General features: G+C 40.2%; 2 protein-coding genes across 2 annotated transcripts; both read left to right on the forward strand.

The window, feature by feature from the left end:
* Window positions 1–1,192: 1,192 nt before the first annotated feature.
* LOC104613792 (trace amine-associated receptor 1-like) lies at window positions 1,193–2,194 on the forward strand. The gene has a single exon (XM_010282769.1). It carries the CDS (start codon window positions 1,193–1,195, stop codon window positions 2,192–2,194), a length of 1,002 nt encoding a protein of 333 aa, XP_010281071.1.
* A 4,801-nt stretch (window positions 2,195–6,995) lies between these two features.
* On the forward strand, window positions 6,996–11,371 carry LOC104617450 (trace amine-associated receptor 2-like). Its single transcript, XM_010282782.1, is given in 4 exon segments — window positions 6,996–7,182; window positions 10,012–10,047; window positions 10,651–11,175; window positions 11,178–11,371. Coding segments are annotated over 4 exon segments (942 nt in total).
* Window positions 11,372–18,546: the final 7,175 nt, after the last annotated feature.

Raw genomic sequence — 18,546 nt, forward strand, 5'->3', positions numbered from 1 at the left:
TGACTTAAACAACTGTTTCATACCAGAATGATATTGCAACTGATCAGCATATGCTAATGTTCTTTATTTTTCACAACAATACTATTTTTTGTTAATTAAAGGAAAGACAGATCTTCCAACAATGAATATTGCTTGCCAAGTGCTTAAGTACTTTCATTAAATGCTTTTGTAAAAAGAGAGACTTGCAAAAGGGACAAGCTACTGCACACACAACAGAAGGTCAGCAGTATTTGTGCCCTTAGATGGAGACTAAAGCAATGTCCAGAAAATGTTTCTCTCCATGTTTGTGCCTTAGCTAAAAGCAGTATTAACATAATAAACACACATAATAATCCCAAACTACTAGCACTGAAATAAAACAGAGCCCGACAGAAAATATATTTGCTTATGCAATGGCTAATGCTTCAGATTAGTCAGGCCCTTCCATTATATCTTGGCAGCAAAAGGGCAGAAAAGTTGTTTTCTCCTCTTAGATCTTTTCCTTACATCTCTATTTACAGCTAGAGCCTACAAGAGGTTTGCGCTAAGATTGATCTGGCGAGGCAGTGCCATCTGCCTAAAAACCAAGGGCTCATGGAAACTTTTTTGGTTTCGCCAGGCTGCACAGTGGGTTGAGTTACCACTCTCAGGACAAGGCTGGAGGAGAGGCTGAGCATGGGCTCCTCAGCTTTAGCCTTCTGGTTTAGGCTTGTAGGTCTTAGACTTACGTATCTAAAAATAAGTTGAGGGAGTTTCAGAATCTAAAATTACTGATTTTCAAGAGCAAAGTGAGAGATAAGGGACTCCAACCAATTTTGATGAGTAAGATTAAACAGAAAACAATGAAAAGGACTTCTCATCTTCCCACTAGACAAGACATGGCCCAGTGCAGGCCTCTGGGAGCCACTGCTGCTCTGATGTGAGAACACCCCGTTATACAGTTTATTACATCAAATGAGATTCACACTTCAAGGGAAGTCTAATGACAAAACTGTCATTCTGTTAAAAGTATAATTAAAAAATAATTTATCCTTCATAAATAATGAAATGTGAATTTCCTACACATCCAAATAAATTAAGGTGTTTACAATTGCCCTTTTTTTCCCTCCCTGCAGCTCTCCCTGTATAGAAAAGAAAATAACAGTTGTAAATGTACCTCAGGAAAAACAGTACCCATGCTGCATACCTACGTGGATTTGAGACCTCAGTAAGGATGCAACTGTGCTGTGAATCTGTAAATGGCTCTTGCATAAGGAGCAGCTGGTCAAACAGTGTCCGTGTTTCCATGTATATCTTCATGGTTTGCATTATTCTGGCAACAGTGGTTGGCAATTTGATGGTTATCATCTCAATATCACACTTCAAGCAGCTCCATACGCCTACCAATTTACTGATACTTTCTATGGCTACAGTAGACTTTCTGCTGGGATTCCTCATCATGCCTTGCAGCATGGTGCGCTCTGTTGAGCACTGCTGGTATTTTGGGAAGCTCTTCTGCAAGATCCACACGAGCACAGACATTATGCTGAGCACAGCTTCCATCTTCCATCTTTCCTTCATATCCATCGACCGTTACTATGCTGTGTGTGACCCTCTAAGATACAAATCAAAGATAAATACTTTTGTTATGCTGGTCATGATATTTGTAAGTTGGATGGTCCCTGCTGCTTTTGCTTTTGGGATGATCTTTCTGGACCTCAACTTGCAAGGTGCAGAAGAAGTTTATAATCATGTCCATTGTGCAGGAGGATGCTTTGTCATTTTTAGCAAAACTTCAGGTGTTGTGGCCTCCATAGTGTCTTTTTACATCCCTGGATTTGTTATGCTGTACATCTATAGGAAAATATACTCTATAGCCAAGAGGCAGGCAAGATCCATTGATACAGTTAGCCAAAAAAATATGCGATTTGAAATGAAGCACCACATTTCATTCTGCAGAGAAAGAAAAGCTGCCAAGACTCTAGGCATAATAATGGGAGTGTTTCTCATCTGCTGGAGTCCATTCTTCTTCTTTACAGCAACTAATCCATTTATGAATTATGTGACACCTCCTATTCTCATTGATGCTTTGGTTTGGTTTGGTTATTTAAATTCTACATTTAATCCAATTGTTTATGCATTTTTTTACATGTGGTTTCGCAGGGCATTAAAAATGATTCTGCTTGGAAAAGTTTTTCAACAGGACTCTTCGAGGACTCATTTGTTTTTAGAGTAACATACTTTAAACCATTGGATTCACAGGTTTGAATTTTTGCCTAGAGGCTAACCTCCCACACGCAAGAGCTGAAAATGAAAGAAACACCTATTTGTTTACTCATTTACCAAATCTGGTTCAAGCAGAGAAGCAGTTATTGTGCTTTACATCTTCTTTCATTCCAGATTGGGATTTGTATGTGGTGCTTTGGTTATAGCTATTTATATGCAATGCACAGAAAAGCAAGACTTAAGTTTAAAAAAAACTTAGAGCAGTTTATATCCATGCTCTTAACCATTAAGAAATTATTCTGATACAACAGATTAATTTCTTGAACAAGATGTGTTTATATTACAATATTTGTGTTTATTGATTGTCCTCTAGAAAGAGCAGAAAAGCCTTTTCCTTTTGAATTTCTAGACATCTTTGAGTAATAAACCAAAGGTCTTGAAGTTTTGTCCATCTACTTCCGTATGTGTGCAGAGGTCAAAATAGGCCCATAACCAGCCATACGGTCACATTTCATGGAGGGAAAATGGGTCAGAGAAAAGTTGTGCAGCTCCTTCTGTTGCCATTTCAGCTTGTGAAAAGTGCTTGTCACTTATGAGTTTGTCAGCTAAAGGCTTTGCTGCTTAATGAGATCAAAAGCATGTTTAATGAGATCAAAGAGAAGGAAAAATACAATGTACGGAATGAAAAGCAATAGCAAAAAGCAACATTGAACCTGACAATGCCAGAAAATTACGCTTGTCTAATGAATGTTTCTATGTAAAATATTTGCCTATCTGCATCTTACAGAACTTTGTTCTGTAACAACTTACTGTTGTTTTATCTGATGGCAATGCCGTGACAGCTGGTGAGGAAAGTATACAGAGAATTGTGAAGAAATGCTACGGTTGGCCTGAATGAAGGGTGAATGAGGCAGGGTGGCTGCGGAAGCACCAGGAGGAGTGGCAGAAGAAGGGCTATAGGAACGGCTTGGGGTGATGGCACCTGGGTGAGCAGGCTGTCAAGGTTACATCTGTGGGCAGCTTCTCAGGACACCCAGATTGGGGCACGAAGGACAGGCGAGTAAGTCAAAATCTAGCACATGGTCACCAGCTGAAGAAGACACACAGACTGTCATTTTTTAATATATGACCTGGCTTTTCTAGAGTTAACATATCACCAAACAGAAGGAAATAATGCCTCTGGCCTGATTGTGTGACATCTGGTTGGACTATGAAGGACCAGTCCTGGGAATGGACAGGAAAGGATTAGTACCTGAGAAGAGACTACGGAGAGAAATTGATGACTCTGTACTGAAGTAAGAGCTATGCTCAGCAGTAAATGATGCCCTCCATTCATGTTGCTTGTGTAAGTGCACATCGTATGTGTATCTTGTCTTTCTTTTCTGTGCTTTGTAGAACAGAACTGAAGCACTCTATGTTATAGAGCATAAAATTTGAATGATGCTACATTTCAGCAGAGCAAAATATCAGGATCTAAGGTTCTCTTTTATTCTTTCCTTGCCACCTTGTAAGTTTGTACGCTCCAAAATGACATAAAAAAGAGCAATGAAATATACAACACATCAGCATTTGTGCTGTGGAAGATAATCCTTCTTAGTGACAATATGACTACTTTAATACTTTATCTCACAGGAACAAAGTAAGTTAAGATTAAAAAATCTATCTTTCTGATAAATTAATGGGTAATTCTCTTCTTCCTTCATCCCCAGTGAGGCTGGCCTAATGCAGTTAGTTTTCTCATACTCAGTGTTACCTTGTGAAATGAACAGCATGATTGCTCAGACATCTTGATCTCTCTTGAAATAGCAGTTTCAGAAGTGCTGCCAGGTGATACCTCCTTTTTTCTGGTGGTATTATAAATTGAAGGAAAGTGATCTGTCCCTATGAGGAATGTTGCCTATCTGAGGCTTTTTAAGTATATTTAGTAAGTTGAGTACATACTAACATAGTCCCTTCAGGAAGTCAATGGAGAAGTTGTTTCTTTCCCCTCATCCACTATCTCCATGAAAATCTGGAAACATTACTGTGTTTCCAGAGAATTTCAGCTCTACCTGAGTTCTCAACCAGTCAGTCTCTCTTCATAACTTGTTCTAACATCTTTCTGGCATTATTTTCTAATTGCAGGAGTAGTCCATGAATGAATATGATCCTAGCTTGCTTGCAGGATAGCCTCTAGTTCAAACAGAGCACATGCTTCTCCAGTCCGTGCTTAGACGCTAGTGCAAAATGAATCCACTTAAACCAATAAAAAACAGACCCAGATTCCTGAAGACCCAGGTCCTGATGAGGAACACTCAGCATAGGTGAATCTCACACTGTGGAAAAGCTGGGATGATCCTGGGACTCCAGAAATGCTTGTGTCAAAGGCCAGTTTTCTGGAACTAGCAGTTAGATGTCTTCTCAGGACCAACTCTTGACGAGCAAGAGCCCTGAAATGAGATTTTGGATCTAGGCAGTGATCCATGAAGCTACTACTGAAGATTTGCCTGAATAGCTGCAGCTCAGAGACAGTGGTGGGATGGTGGATTGTGAAGTCCCAGAGGCACACATGCAGTTCCGTATGTCCTGCCCTGGAGCACATCAGGAGGGAAGCAGGTCAAAAATTGTCAGCAGCCAGTAGGTCATCCTGAGGAGAGGACCTGCCAGGGAGGGCAGATAGGTGAGACCTTGGGTTAGGGTAGTCTAAACCATCCCATGCATGCTGTGCAGAAGTTTGGAGGGTGTCATGGTTTAACCCAGTATGCAGCTCAGCCCCACCCAGCGGCTCACTCACTCCCCCAGTGGGATAGGGGAGAGAATCAGAAGGGTAAAATTGAGAAAACTTATGGGTTGAGATAAAGACAGTTTAATAGGAAAAGCAAAGCTGCATGCACAAGCAAAGCAAATTAAGGAATTCATCACTACTCCCCATCTGCAAGCAGACATTCAGTCATTTCCAGGAAAGCAGGGCTCCACCAGGCATAATGGTTACTTGGGAATATGAACTTTAACCCCGAATGTGCTCCCTCCTCCTTCTTCCCCCAAGGTTTTATTGCTGTGCACAAGCACAACATCTTAAGGTGTGGGTTATCCCTTTGTCAGTTGGGGTCAGCTGTCCCAGCTGTGCCCCAACCCAAGCTCTTGTGCACCCCCAGCCTTCTTGCAGAGAAGGCCTGGTCAGCAGTAGATAAAACAGGGAGGTGTTACCAACGCCGTTTTCATCACTAATCCAAAACATAGCACCATACAAGCTACTGTGAAAAAAATTAACCCTATCCCATCCAAAACCAGTAGAGAGGGCATCACAACATCATAGCTGCACAAGATCACCATAATCTATTCAGCGTAAATGGAAATAGTAGAAGAAGAAATTTTCCGTATATAGACCAACAACTCTCCTGCAAGCTAGTCTAACCAAGAGTCACCAATATTTATTCTCCACAGAAGTAACAAGGGGCTTCCACACATAGACTGCTGGTCACCTTCATCCACACCTAGAAGGCTGCTCTCCTTGTTCTTAATAGCCTACAATATAGTCACCTTTTGTGCACGGCCCAGATCAGAAAGTTTCAGAACTAACTTTTTCCTCTGGTGTCCTATTATCTAAAGGTGGCACTTTCCCAAAGAGCGTCCTTGCCTTCTGTTTACAGAGTGCCTTCTCTAGCAGAGCAACTTTAATGAAGTCCCATGTTACTTTCTCTCATTAACTCTAATCACAGGCAGCGCAAAGTTATTTCTCACTGTGAAGGGGATGTACAAATGAGATGTGTTAATGAGGCTACAGGGACTCTATTTGGACCCAAGACTTTAATAAATTAGGAGAGCACAAGAAAAATGCCTCATATTGTTGTCTGATCAGATTATGAGTTAGGTCTGGTGAAGCAGAATGTATCTTACTGCCATCTCGAAGTGTCATGATATAAACAAAGTGCAAAGGGTATCGTTAAATTCCTTATCAACACATTTAATTAGTGACTTTATTAAATACTTCCCAGGTGGCTACCTTTTTCAAAACAAACGAGTCTCCACTGGGTGATTTCATATGTTTTAACTTCCCTGAAATCTTGTGCAAAGCAATTACTCCAACATGATGAAAGGCTCTGTTTCATCAGTAAACCTACATCTGTTCATTTTGCCACCAGTGAGCACCATTTGCAACGTTTCCTTCCTTCTCATGCTTTGTACAACACTGGCAGTAAACTTCAGAGTCATGGACTGCCTCCTGTCCCCTCTGCCTGAGTGCCTGTAGCTTGTGTTTCGGTGGTTGGTGCTGCAGGCTGCGGGCTGCCACCTGCTATGGCCTCATGCATGGTGGTCCTACTTGTGTCTAAGTCTTGCGGTCTGACACTCAGACACTAGATGCAGCAGGACGGGGGAAGAGGAGGAGCACCAACTGTCCAAGCAGGACCCTTCTAGAAGTCTCACAAGGAAAGCCTCGCTCCAAAATGGAGTATTTTAAGCTGATAGATAAAAAAATACATTAATGCAGTGTTGAAACACAAAAATTGAGCTCTCAAACTGTGTAAATAATGCAAAGTGTATGGCTTTCCTTAAATCATTAACTCATCTATGTTGTGCACACTGTACACTCTCTGTCCTCTACAATGCATTAATGCACACTCAACAAAGAAGGAAATACTAGATACAGTCAAACATAAGCTACTTCATGTTTCTACAAAAGTTCTTTACTTTTGTAGTTTTTCTGATCATCTTAGTCATACTACTGCATCTAAAGACATAATTCGAAAAAAACCTATGCCTATCTGTAAGCACTTTTTGACTAGTCTGTTTCCATTAGACATAGCCTAAATTTTATAAACTTCTATGATGAAATGACTGGCCTGGTAGACAATGGGAGAGCAGTGGTTATTGTCTATCTAGACTTCAGTAGGGCTTTCAACACTATCTCCTATGAGATCTTCATAGAGAAGGTAATGAAGTATGAGCAGACAGTGAAGTGGATTGAAAACTGGCTGAACGGCCAGAACCAGAGGGTGGTGATCATTGGCACAAAGTCTGGTTGGAGGCCAGCAACTAGTGGTGTACCCCAGGGGTCAATACTGGGTCCAGTCCTGTTCGACATCTTCATTAATGATCTGGATGATAGGGCGGAGTGTGTCTTTACAATCTCAGCCATCCTGTGATTCTGCGATTCTGTGATTCTGTGAAATTTAACTCCCATAATATTTACTGAGTCTTGCATAATGTTACGTAGTCTTGCATGACTAGATTTTTCCAACTAAATTTAATTTTCTGATTTTTACTTTTTTTAACAAAATCCTTTCACCTTCATGCTGCCACTTTAAATCCAACCAACTACATGGGTAATGGAAAATGTTTCTATGTGATGACTATGCAATAGCCTTTGTAAAACAAATTCATTTTCTAAGAGACTGGATCCACAGGTAACTTAGGCAGTGGGAACTCCACAACCCACTCCTAGATGTCTGGACTTGTTATTTCCCATCAGTATAGGAAAAGTCAGTCTCTTTAAACACTGAGTACTCTTGTCAACTTTAACCTGTCAGTTAAAGAGAGATCATTGAAAACAGAGTGCATCCTATACTCTTTCGACTTCCTCAGTTACCAATAGGAGAAAATAATTCTTTGAGAAAATTTGAGCTTGTCTTTTTGCTCTTGATTGCTGTGATTTCTGCTCTACTGAAACCAGCCCAGATGAATAAAAGCAGTTAGTAATAAGAAAACAAATAGTTCTCTCCGATCAATAATTAAGAACAACATGGAAATGACATGGTACAACATGAAGGAAACTCACAGGCTGCAACAAAACTAAACTGTTTTACCAGTGAAAATAATGACTACACAATTTTCTCTCCACACTGCCTTTGCAGTACAGCAGTGCCTTCTATAACTAATTCTCAAACACAATTTCTAAGGTCCTTTCTGCAGGCTTGCTTTAACCCAGTTAAGCAGTTTCTTTCATAAAGGTTTCAGTTCCTGTAAATTTGTTAGCAGTTTTTAGACGCTTAACTTCTGAAAGGTGAGGTGTCAAACTGTTCCCGCATCACTGCCTTCTGACCCATGCTGAAAGGAGGACCAATGGTGAGGCGCATGGGACACTGCTTTCTGAAGGTAATGCTTTTTGAAGTGTAGTCTCTATCCACAGATTTATTATTTTTAAAAATCTAATTGTGTCTGCACAGATTTCTGCACAACTTTATGTTTTATAAAGGATCATCTGTGTGAAGCTTCCATCTCTCACTTGATTATTTAAAGTTACTAGACATGCCTGTCTCAAAAATACTGACAGATCTCAAAGATAAAGTATTTCTGCTGTACACAATGACAAAATTTTTCTATTTTTGGAGTCTGTAAATGATTCTGTTGTAGATAATCCCAGAGATTTGCATTTTATTTCCAAGAGAAAGTTTCATTGTTTGTCTTTAAAGCAGCTGCCATAAAAGTAGACCCCTTTAAATGTTCTTACTTTTCACTTAATTAATTTTTAAAAATGTTTGTTTTCTGCCCTGTTCTAATGACATACTGTATATTGCATTCAATAAAAATCCAGTCTTTCCTCAACAGCAGTCCTTTACCCTTGGATTTCTAATGCATGTTCAGTATATCTGCGTAAGTGTCAGCATTAAGTCTGAACATCCACCTGTGACCTCAGACTCCATTTATTCACATTAATAGTGAATTAATTTTGTCTTTTCTTATAAGAAAATAAATATTACCTTTCCTGGTTTTTATTTCTTTGTAAACAATAGATTGTCCAATACCAGATGATAAATTGACCTAAATTAACACTTCATTTGTTTCTGTAATGTATGGGGAAAACTTTCTGTACACTATGTGAAAGCTTGCAGATACAGCCAGCATGAGAGAAAGTGCTGTTGCAGCCCATTAAATGATAAGACGGTAATCTTCTTCAAGGTTGTTAAAAATTTCATTTCTAAGTTTTGTTAGAAATGGAAATTAAAAAATGTGAAAGATAGAATGCATTATAGATAAAAAACACAACATCTTCCCTTCACCTTTACCTTTAGCCTCTCCTTTTCAAAGACTGTTTTGATATGACTTGTCATATCTTGACTACCTTAAGTCACCAAAAAAACTCACTTATACACGAGGGTAAATGAATTAATAGAGCAAACAAAAATAACAGTCTTGGGAATAGAGATGCTTGGTTTTGTTTATCTTCTCCTGTTGATGTAAACCCCTAAATTATATGTATATTTTTAACTCAAAATCTCCTGGGACTTAAATGTAATGTCATAAAAGAAAAATAAATTTCCACCTTTCATTAATCTGAGCTAAGTTACAATGCCTTTTACAGACATTGCAGTTTGGCAGGACAATAACAAACCAGGAAAATGTCTACTTAAAGAAGCTACTGGTGGTATTACTAAAACAGATGTTGGTAGGGTTAGCCTGTAAAAATTACTTCCAAGCATTCTTTTTATCCTTTTGATGCTCTGTTTCTGTATTTTCTTCATTTCAGAGTGATACCTATTGGAAGAAGTCACTGGATCGAGCTGCTTCCCAAGTTCCTTTTACATGGGTTAAATTGCTTTGGACAAGAGCATCTCTTTTGGCTGCTATTTCTAAATCTGCTCTTAGTCCAAAAAAGTTATCAGGAAAAGAGGTGAAAGAAATGGGTCTAGTTCTCCCCTGATAAATGAAGGGAATTTTTTGGCCCTTGAAAGTATTCACTAGTGGTTCCATTTATAATTACTGCAGCTGGACCACGGTCTGTTACAAGGAGACAAGACTCAACCTATCTCCACTCCCTTTCGGTTAGTGGAATTATGACAGAAAACAAGTGTATATGTAGGGGAAAAAAAGAGTATTTCTTATACTAATTTTATAACTGATTTCCGTTAGATGTGTTCATTGCTACCACTTCATCATCCACAGAAGGTGAGTTTAGAATCGTAAATAATTTGGAAAAGGGGGTTTTGGCAGTTGATTTGTGACTCATAAGATGAGCATTTAGAAGAATAGCTCATTAACTGAAACCTCCAAGAAAGCTGAGGTATGTGAGATCCCATAACATCTCTCCTATAGAAAAAAGATCAACATTCTAAGATCGAAGACACAAAAAAAAAAATCCCATACAGCATTTACAGACTGAAATGACTTGAGAGGTTTCTTTTTCTATGAATCTTTTTCTTCTAATACTTCAATATTACTAATATTATGATGTATATAAAATGTAAGAACCATATTTTACAAAATGCTCCAGACACAATAGAATGCACAAAATAAAATTGATGTTATCATTTAATGTAGTTAATTTAAGAGGCAATTAAGTTTACTTTCAACTGCTTTATTTTAAATGTTATTTGCAATGAATTTTATAATAGCTTCCAGTTACCAGATTTCGTATACCATTTCAGAAAAATAATGGGTTGCAGTTGTTCCCTATTTAGGCCAAGAGAAAATTTGCCTCTGAATTACTGCATTTCACCCAGTAATTTAATTCATGCTCTTGACTTACTTTTTCTTGTATTCTCATGTTAGGATTTGGAATCTTTTGGAAACCTGTGAAAATTAAATTTGCCTGTGGAACTGCATCTCCAGCAGAAAAATCTAATACAGGATTGATTATGCTTTCTCCGAATATCTCTAGGGATTTGACTGATTGCTCCGAGTTTGGAAATAGATCCTGTCCTGACAGCTTAAGGTCACCAGGAGTACGAGGGGTAATGTATCTATTCATAACAGCAGCCTTCATTCTCACCATCTTAGGGAATCTGGCCATAAGCATTTCCATCTCGTATTTCAAGCAGCTTCATTCTCCGGCCAATTTCCCCATCCCACCCACGGCCGTCACGGATTTCCTGCTGGGCTTCGCTGGTACGCCCCACAGCATGGTGAGGTCTGTGGAGAAATGCTGGTATTTTGGGATGACATTCTGCAAAGTTCCTTACAGTTTCGACCTGATGCTCTGCTTCGCTTCCATTTACCACCTTCGTTCCATTGCCATGGATCGGTTTTATGCAATCTGCCACCCTCTGCATTACACCAGCACCGTGACTGTCACAACCATAGATAAATCGTAGCTGCGTGCTGACCGGCGCCCGCTGCTTTTGCTTTTGGTGTGGTTTTCTCGGAAGCTTATGCTTCTGGAATTGAGGGCTATGAAATGTTGGTTAAATGCTCGAGCTTGTGCCCTATTGTGTTCAACAAACTGGGGGGGAGCTTTCTAAGAATAAAGACAGAAAAGCTGCCAAGACTTTGAGTATGGGTTTCTTAATATGTTGGTTTCCTTGCTTTTTTGCAATCTTAATTCATCCATTTTTAAATTTTTCTACTCCTTTACCTTTGTTTGATACTCTAAACTGGCTTGGGTATTTAAATTCTTTCTGGAATCCATTAATATATGGCTTTTTCCATCCATGGTTTCAGAAAACATTTAAATTCAACCCACATTTTTGTACAATAAAATTTTTATCTGAAGATCAGTCACAGTAATAGATTCTACTACTGACAGCAGCTCTAGAAATGAAGAAGAGACAGTGGATTACCAGATATTCATGGTTCATTAAAAGCCTGAAATGCACAATATGAATTTTATGAGACAGTCCTCTAGAATTATCTCATCAAATATTTCTTTAACAAAATCAGTCTCATTTTATATGATATTTATTTACCACTTGTGTTCGCTTTTAATGCCTTGTTAGTGTTTCAGAAGTTTAAGTCTTTCCAGGATCTCTTAATGCATTGGTTGTCTTTTAATTTCAGAAAGTATTTACATACAGTATTTCACCTAACCTTGTATGCATGCAGCTAATCTTTCTTGAGGTCCACCATCAATAATGTCCTCAACTTAATACATCCCAGGCTAATATGGTGAGTCTTTGTCACCCTTTTGTGACCGAGGCATTAGCAGTTGTATAGTGTCTACTGTGATTCCCAAGCAAATAGAATTTGAATGTAACTTTGGTTTGAAGTCGATCTTTTCCACTGAAAGCAACAGAATCAAGTTTCAAGATTCAAGATTATCCTTCGTGTGCTTCCTACTTGGGGAGGGGTACTCGGGAACGAGAGTACTGCCCACACTCAGGTGCGTGCTTGTGCTCTCTTTGTTTAGACATCAGGCTCCAGATGTTATAAAATATGCTTGCTGACAGCCCCCCCCATATTCTCCCCACCTCACTTTCATACTGACCTGGAGCCTCTAATGGAGGTCCTTGCCATGCTGAGCTCTCTCTGAAGTCAGTATGAATCACTGCCAGAAGTCACATCAGTTACATGCTTAAAATAAGGTTGGCTGAGTTGTCATTACTGAATGCAGCTCCTGCAGTCTTTTTAGTGCGTATTGTAACTCTTACTTGCCTTTAGCACTACGCATAGAGTAGTGCTACTCTACCCTTATTAAAGTCTGACTACCAAAAAGCCACTCACAGGTTTATTCACTTCTTGGCTTATTGCATCTATATTAACATGGCACACCAGTGATAGCTTCTCATTTTCTTTGCTGAAAACTTTTTAATGCATCTGTGATAGTATGAATATGTTCTATTTTGGATCTGGAGAATCCCAATTTCACCCCAGCCCTAGAACACTTGAGACAGCAAGGAGCTGGAAGGTCACAGACTTGTCTGGGGTGGTGCGTAAGGCCATTATTCTTTCATAATAAGAAACATAAACCCCAAGGTCTTTAAGTTGATGCAAATACTCTGTGCACAATTGCCACCAGCTGAACAGCCAGAGCAGGGTTGGATGCAATAAGGTCTTCAGGCACCTAGAAGTTGGATAATACATTGTCCCGTATCATTTCTCAGTGCAAGCCCAGGGAGTCCCTGGATTAAGCATGAGGGCAGCGGGAGCAGTGCCCAGGGAGAGCAAGAAAACGGAGCAGCAGGTTGCTTGTGGCCAATGGCCCAGCTCTGGAGAGCCGGATCTCTGCCACAGCCCAGCCCTGACTTTCAGAGCCCGTGCTGTCACCTCAGGTTTGTCCAGACTCATCTTAATCCGTCATTGCTCCTGCGGTGCTTTCCTGGGGGCCAGCTCTCTGGAAGCTCTGGTGAAGCAGAGGGCAACCTTTGCATGCGTTTCACAAGACACCTTACTGGCCAGGGTGCCATCTGGGATGCTGTCAGGAACTTTCTGCTTCTCCTTTTGGAGCTGAGCCACATGAAATTCATAGTGTTTGGGGCAATACAGAGAGCCCGCAGTGTGCCAGCGCTGGAGGGAGAGGGGAGCGCCATGCCAGGGGTGATGGTGGATGCGGCAGAGACGGTGTCGCAGCCAGCTGTGCCAGGTCATGTCTGCATGCGGCTCAAAGTGGCTTCTTCAGAGAAACTTGTGTGCCATCAGGTCTGTCTTTGTGTTAACTAACAAATGTTAAATGTCCCTGACATCCTTCCAGCAGTGAAACCATGAGTCAGATGATGGGCCACAGAAAAATAGATATAACACCAGAATTGGAAGCAACTACAGATCCTTTTTAAGTGTCTTCACAATGTTTGCTGCCAGCGTTACTTGCCACTGTACTCAACTATTCTGCAGAGTGAGTTTTAATCCCTTCTATTAGTTACACAAGAATGTGTTAAATTAATGTTAGGTGTCTAATTAAGTCTCTATGACCACATTAAGATATTTCTGAAAATTCTTCTATGTATTATATGTCTAGCTGGTAACATACAATGCAATTTGAGACATTTTAATTAATGATTAAATTACTTCATTAACACATAGCATAAATAATTCAGAGTCAGCCCAATACATCTCCTACAAAGACAACATTTCTTCCAGACTGCAAATCTTCAGGAAAAAATTTTGAGCTATCTGTGAGGCTTCAGTGTGTCAGGTCCTTGTGTGTGTCCAGTGTGTGCCCTTGGATGTTAAAGGAGTATCTACTTAGTCAGTTTTGCTACCCGACTTGCAGTCTGCAGCTAGATCTTCTGCAGTAGTTCTTCTGGCCAAGGGGACTTACAGATCTGTCAGATGGTGGGATTTGGTTCCTGAACGACTTTGTGGCAAGCTGTGCTGCTCCACCTGCTGTTAAACTCGATGCTGGTGCTAAACTTGGTGCTAAACAAAGCACTGCTTTTCACAAAACCTAGGGCAGCAGAGTAACAGAGATTTTTTGTGGACCACACCTCCTGGTGCACAGGAGAACCTGGGTGTCTGTGGGTTTTGCTATAATGTATTAACCACATTCAGTGCAATGGGGCATACCACTTATGTTCAGAGGCAAGCACTGCAGATCTCTTCATTTCTTCCTCTCCTTAGATATCACAGAATCACAATAAGTTGTTTTGTATTATTTTTTTCTGAAATACGTGCTCTCCCAATAGTCTATTTTTCCAAACTACACAGTGAACTGTTTTAGCATGAATTCTGGTCTACATCAAATCCAGACCATGTTCTTCTCCTCAGGGCAGCAGGCAGAAGGGGTAGGACTTCTTGTATCTTTTTTATTGTGAATTATTCCAGCAAGATCTAACGTTGCCCTTGGAGGATATATTTCCAATCCTGGATTCAGAAGGGAGTTCAAGCTCCCACATCCATCTGGGCACGTCAGCCTGGGAGCAGCACCGTGGTCCTCTTCCTCTCTGGTACACCCCAGTTTGAACATTCAGGACACAGTTAAGAGCACCTCAGCCTTAAGCTCCCATCCCACACTCATCCTCCCTCTTACAATGCCTCTAACACTGTCAGAGCCGTCTTCAAAACCAGTGATTTTTATTCAAACAATTGCTATATTTTTATTCTTAAATGGTTTGTGGCCAGAATAGTCAAGTTCTCTGTTATTTTTTCTTTCGATCTTTTCTGTCACAGCCTAAACTGTGAGAAAGGGTTTCCTACCCCCTTGTGGAGTCCACAGGCAAAGGCAGCTTTAAAGAAAAAAGTCGACAACAACTCGTATTAAGATGGGGTAAAAAAAAAAAGTTGTTAAATCCTTGAGTGGCAAAAACACCAGCTGAAAACTTTTTGAGAAATAGATTGATTTATTTTTGCAAGCTCTGTGCTGATTTTTATTTTATACCTTCATAATGCAGAGTACTTAACATGTATTTAGCATGAAGTCACTGATACAACTACAGTTTTGAAGGCAGGCATATTCCAGAGGTGAATTGAGTGAGCAATAGCATAAAACATCCAAAAGGCAATGCTCCGGAGACATTGCAGTAGCATGTCCAAAACAAATTATTCAAGATTTAAATTAAACGTTTTGGTTTACAGGCATTAATTTTTCTGTTCAAAATGAAAATATGCCAAAGAAGTCAGATAAGTTCAGGAAAATTAATGCTCAATAGTCATCATCCAATTTTCAGTTATAAGGGGGTTTTGACAAGAAAAAAACCCCAACATTTTTATCAGATTTATTGAAAATGAAGTAAATGAAAGTAACTGTTCTAAGAAACTCCTGACAAAAGGGCATATACAGCTCTAACTGTAATATATTAAAATAATTTATTTATTCTTCCATTTATGTAACCTAATCAGATCATCTTCCCAGGTCGGTTGTGTGTCAATCTTTGTGGCTGCAGCAGCAACAGGGCATCAACGAAGCATTACAGAGAAAACTGACATAGAAAAGGACGTGCAGTTTCTCAAGAGACAGCCATGAGTCTTTTTAACTATATATAAACTAAGAATATTCCAGTTTTTCTTGAAAAGAAAGGAGGAGTGCTTTCACTTGTATCTTCAGTTACACATTTCCACCAAAACACAGGATGGAGAAAAAGAGCACGCAAAGCAGCTTTGGGTTTTAGTAAGAGAAAGGATATTTAAACACAAAAGTTGCACTTGTGACTGTGTCTAGACAGTTGTCTCTAGACCTGATGTAACACTGTAATCATGATGGTTTAAAGATACTTCTGAAGGTATAAAGATGTGTTTTAAATAAATTAGGAGAGGCAAGACTTGACCCAAGGAAGGGCTTGTGTGCTCAAGAACAATTTTTTTTTTCCAGAAAAAACACACCCCTACAGATCTTGTTCTTCAATGTTTAAGCAATGTTGTTTTATCTGGTTTTCTTCCCCAGGACTGGCTGTGTTGCAATACTTTGGTGAATACTTCATGCTGCCAAATCATGACTTCATCCAGCCTCTGGAGCTGGAGCTTACAGCTGGAGTGGTATTGCCTTGGCTTTGTTAAGATTTTAGGGCCTGGAAATGCAAGACATAGTTAACAATTTAGGGCCTAGAAATGCAAGGCACAGGCTGTGCCCCTGTGCTACGCACAAATGTACACAGGTGGAACCGTCCTGTCCAGAACGGGGCAAAATACATCTGTGACTGCTTCCATCCGTCATCTCCAGCACTCCATTCTCCCACCAAGTTTCTGGTCTGCTCCATGGTCAAAACTGACTTTTCCTCCACGTCATATTATGCCCCACAGCAAAGCCAGCTCCACCAAATCATGCTGGTGCCTTGGGGCTCTCTCCTGCAAACTCTACACACCTTGTGAGGCAGTTGTGTGTAGCCATTCTGTCCGACTTCTCTCTCTCGACTGTAATTATATCATCTTTGACCATTGCATTGCATCACCAAAACAACCATCCCCATGACAGAAGTAATTCTCTTAGATAGCTAGTCAGTTTTATTCTTGTTTGCCTTTCGCATGGTTTTCTCAGGGTTAAATACTGACATTATTGGAGTATATACAGCACCTACTGCCTGCAGCAGTTTCTGTGTTTCTCTCATACCCGACAAATGCTGAGGAGTGCTGGCTTCTCCCTTTGCTTCCTCTTTTCCAGGCACAGTGATGGTAGAGATACAAGTCCACATATTTTCTGTAGCAAGAATCTGTAGCAAGAAAACGTTGCAGAAAAATTACTAAAATTCTCCATGTGTCACAAGAATCATCATTCCTTCAAAACCAGAACAAAGTAACAGAAACACCATAGGTAATCATGGAAATTTGGAGGTTTTTTTTCGTTGACTGGTTGGTTGGTTTTGTTGCTGCTCTTGGCTGCCTTTTTCACAATAGTTGATCTTTTCATTAACTTCTCAGCACCTAAGGGCTTGTGCAATGCCACCTTCTGGCTGAATTATTTCAGCTCTGCCTGCAGCCCTATCATTTATGTTTTGTTTTATCATTTGTTTCAAAAAACCTTTGAAAATGGTGACTGCAGGTGCAATATTCAGACTCTGCTATTTTCAATGTACTTTAGTGCCTTCCTGTAACAACTTGATTAACTGCTCACATCCTTTATAAATTAATTAGCAGCTCCCAGAATTACTTTCAGAAAACTTTGAAAATATTTATATGGGTTCTTTTATCTTTGCAGTATTTCCATATACTGTCAAATACAATAATAGGTAACCTATGGGTGGACTTACATTCAGCAAGATAATACAATATCCTAAGAAATGTTGCGTCCAGCTGCTAGGAAAGGACCCAGCACACTGACAACATATACAGGATACATTACCCAGATTCTCTGCTGTGCGCACAGAGACACAAGCTACGTGGCCACGACACTGAAGAGCCATTGTGTGCGGGGGCCAGTGTGAACCCTCATGTTTAAGCCGCATGAGGTAATTATTTAGATATCATTGTCTGAAAATTAGCACCCTTGTCATCCTGCTCTATTAGCCACACTTTCCAAACGAACCAGGGGAGCAGAATGGAGCCAAACCACTTTTTCCATCTGAAAACACTCCGTCATCTTTATCTACTTACAGGACTCCAGACACAGTCTTACAAGCACTGGTGAACCAACCTCACCCTGCTTTTGTAAATGTAATTTTTCATTCTGCAACTGAAAAATATTTTAAACGTGAGCCAATTCAGGGTATGATGGTCTAGCCTCTGAACAACTGCCTCTCTACATGTGCTGCACTGCACTGCTCATGCAAGTCAGTGATCATCACAATAGTCAGCTACGAAGGTGGGTACATTCCCTCAGAGGAATTAAAGGTTAGATTTTTTTCAAAGGGGGTAAATAAAATATAAATACATTAAAAAAAAAAAACATCATATTTGTCAAAGGTTTCATGGGCAAAACTTCAGTTCTGTCTTCCCAGTGGTTACTGCACTGTGCCCCTTCCCCACGGTCAGTACACAGGCAGTGTGCTCCTCTTTGGTGATGCAGGACATTCCGGCGCATCTGCCTTTTCTAATGTTGTTATGGGCAGAAAAGTTACTTTTATTCAAGTGAAAATTTAGCAGAAATCAGTATCTCATTCAAGTAACGCTACCAGCAGTGCAACATTGCCAGGTTAGACAGGAACTAAATGTGTTTCTGCAGCGTTTGAAAGGGACGTTTGATGCCCATGGAGCAGCCCTGGACCAGAACAACCCCTCTAGTCTCACAGGCCCCACAACAGCCAAGCAAGGAAGAAATTGTGCGCAATTGTATTGTCCATTTCTGGTTCCTCTGGTGGAAACTGCAGGGAGCGAGTGACATCTGCCCAGTCTGGGATGAGTGGTCCGGCTGCAGGTCAGTGCTGTGCA

Source organism: Phaethon lepturus, unplaced genomic scaffold, assembly GCF_000687285.1.
Source record: "Phaethon lepturus isolate BGI_N335 unplaced genomic scaffold, ASM68728v1 scaffold8040, whole genome shotgun sequence".
In the NCBI taxonomy this organism is placed as follows: Eukaryota; Metazoa; Chordata; class Aves; order Phaethontiformes; family Phaethontidae; genus Phaethon; species Phaethon lepturus.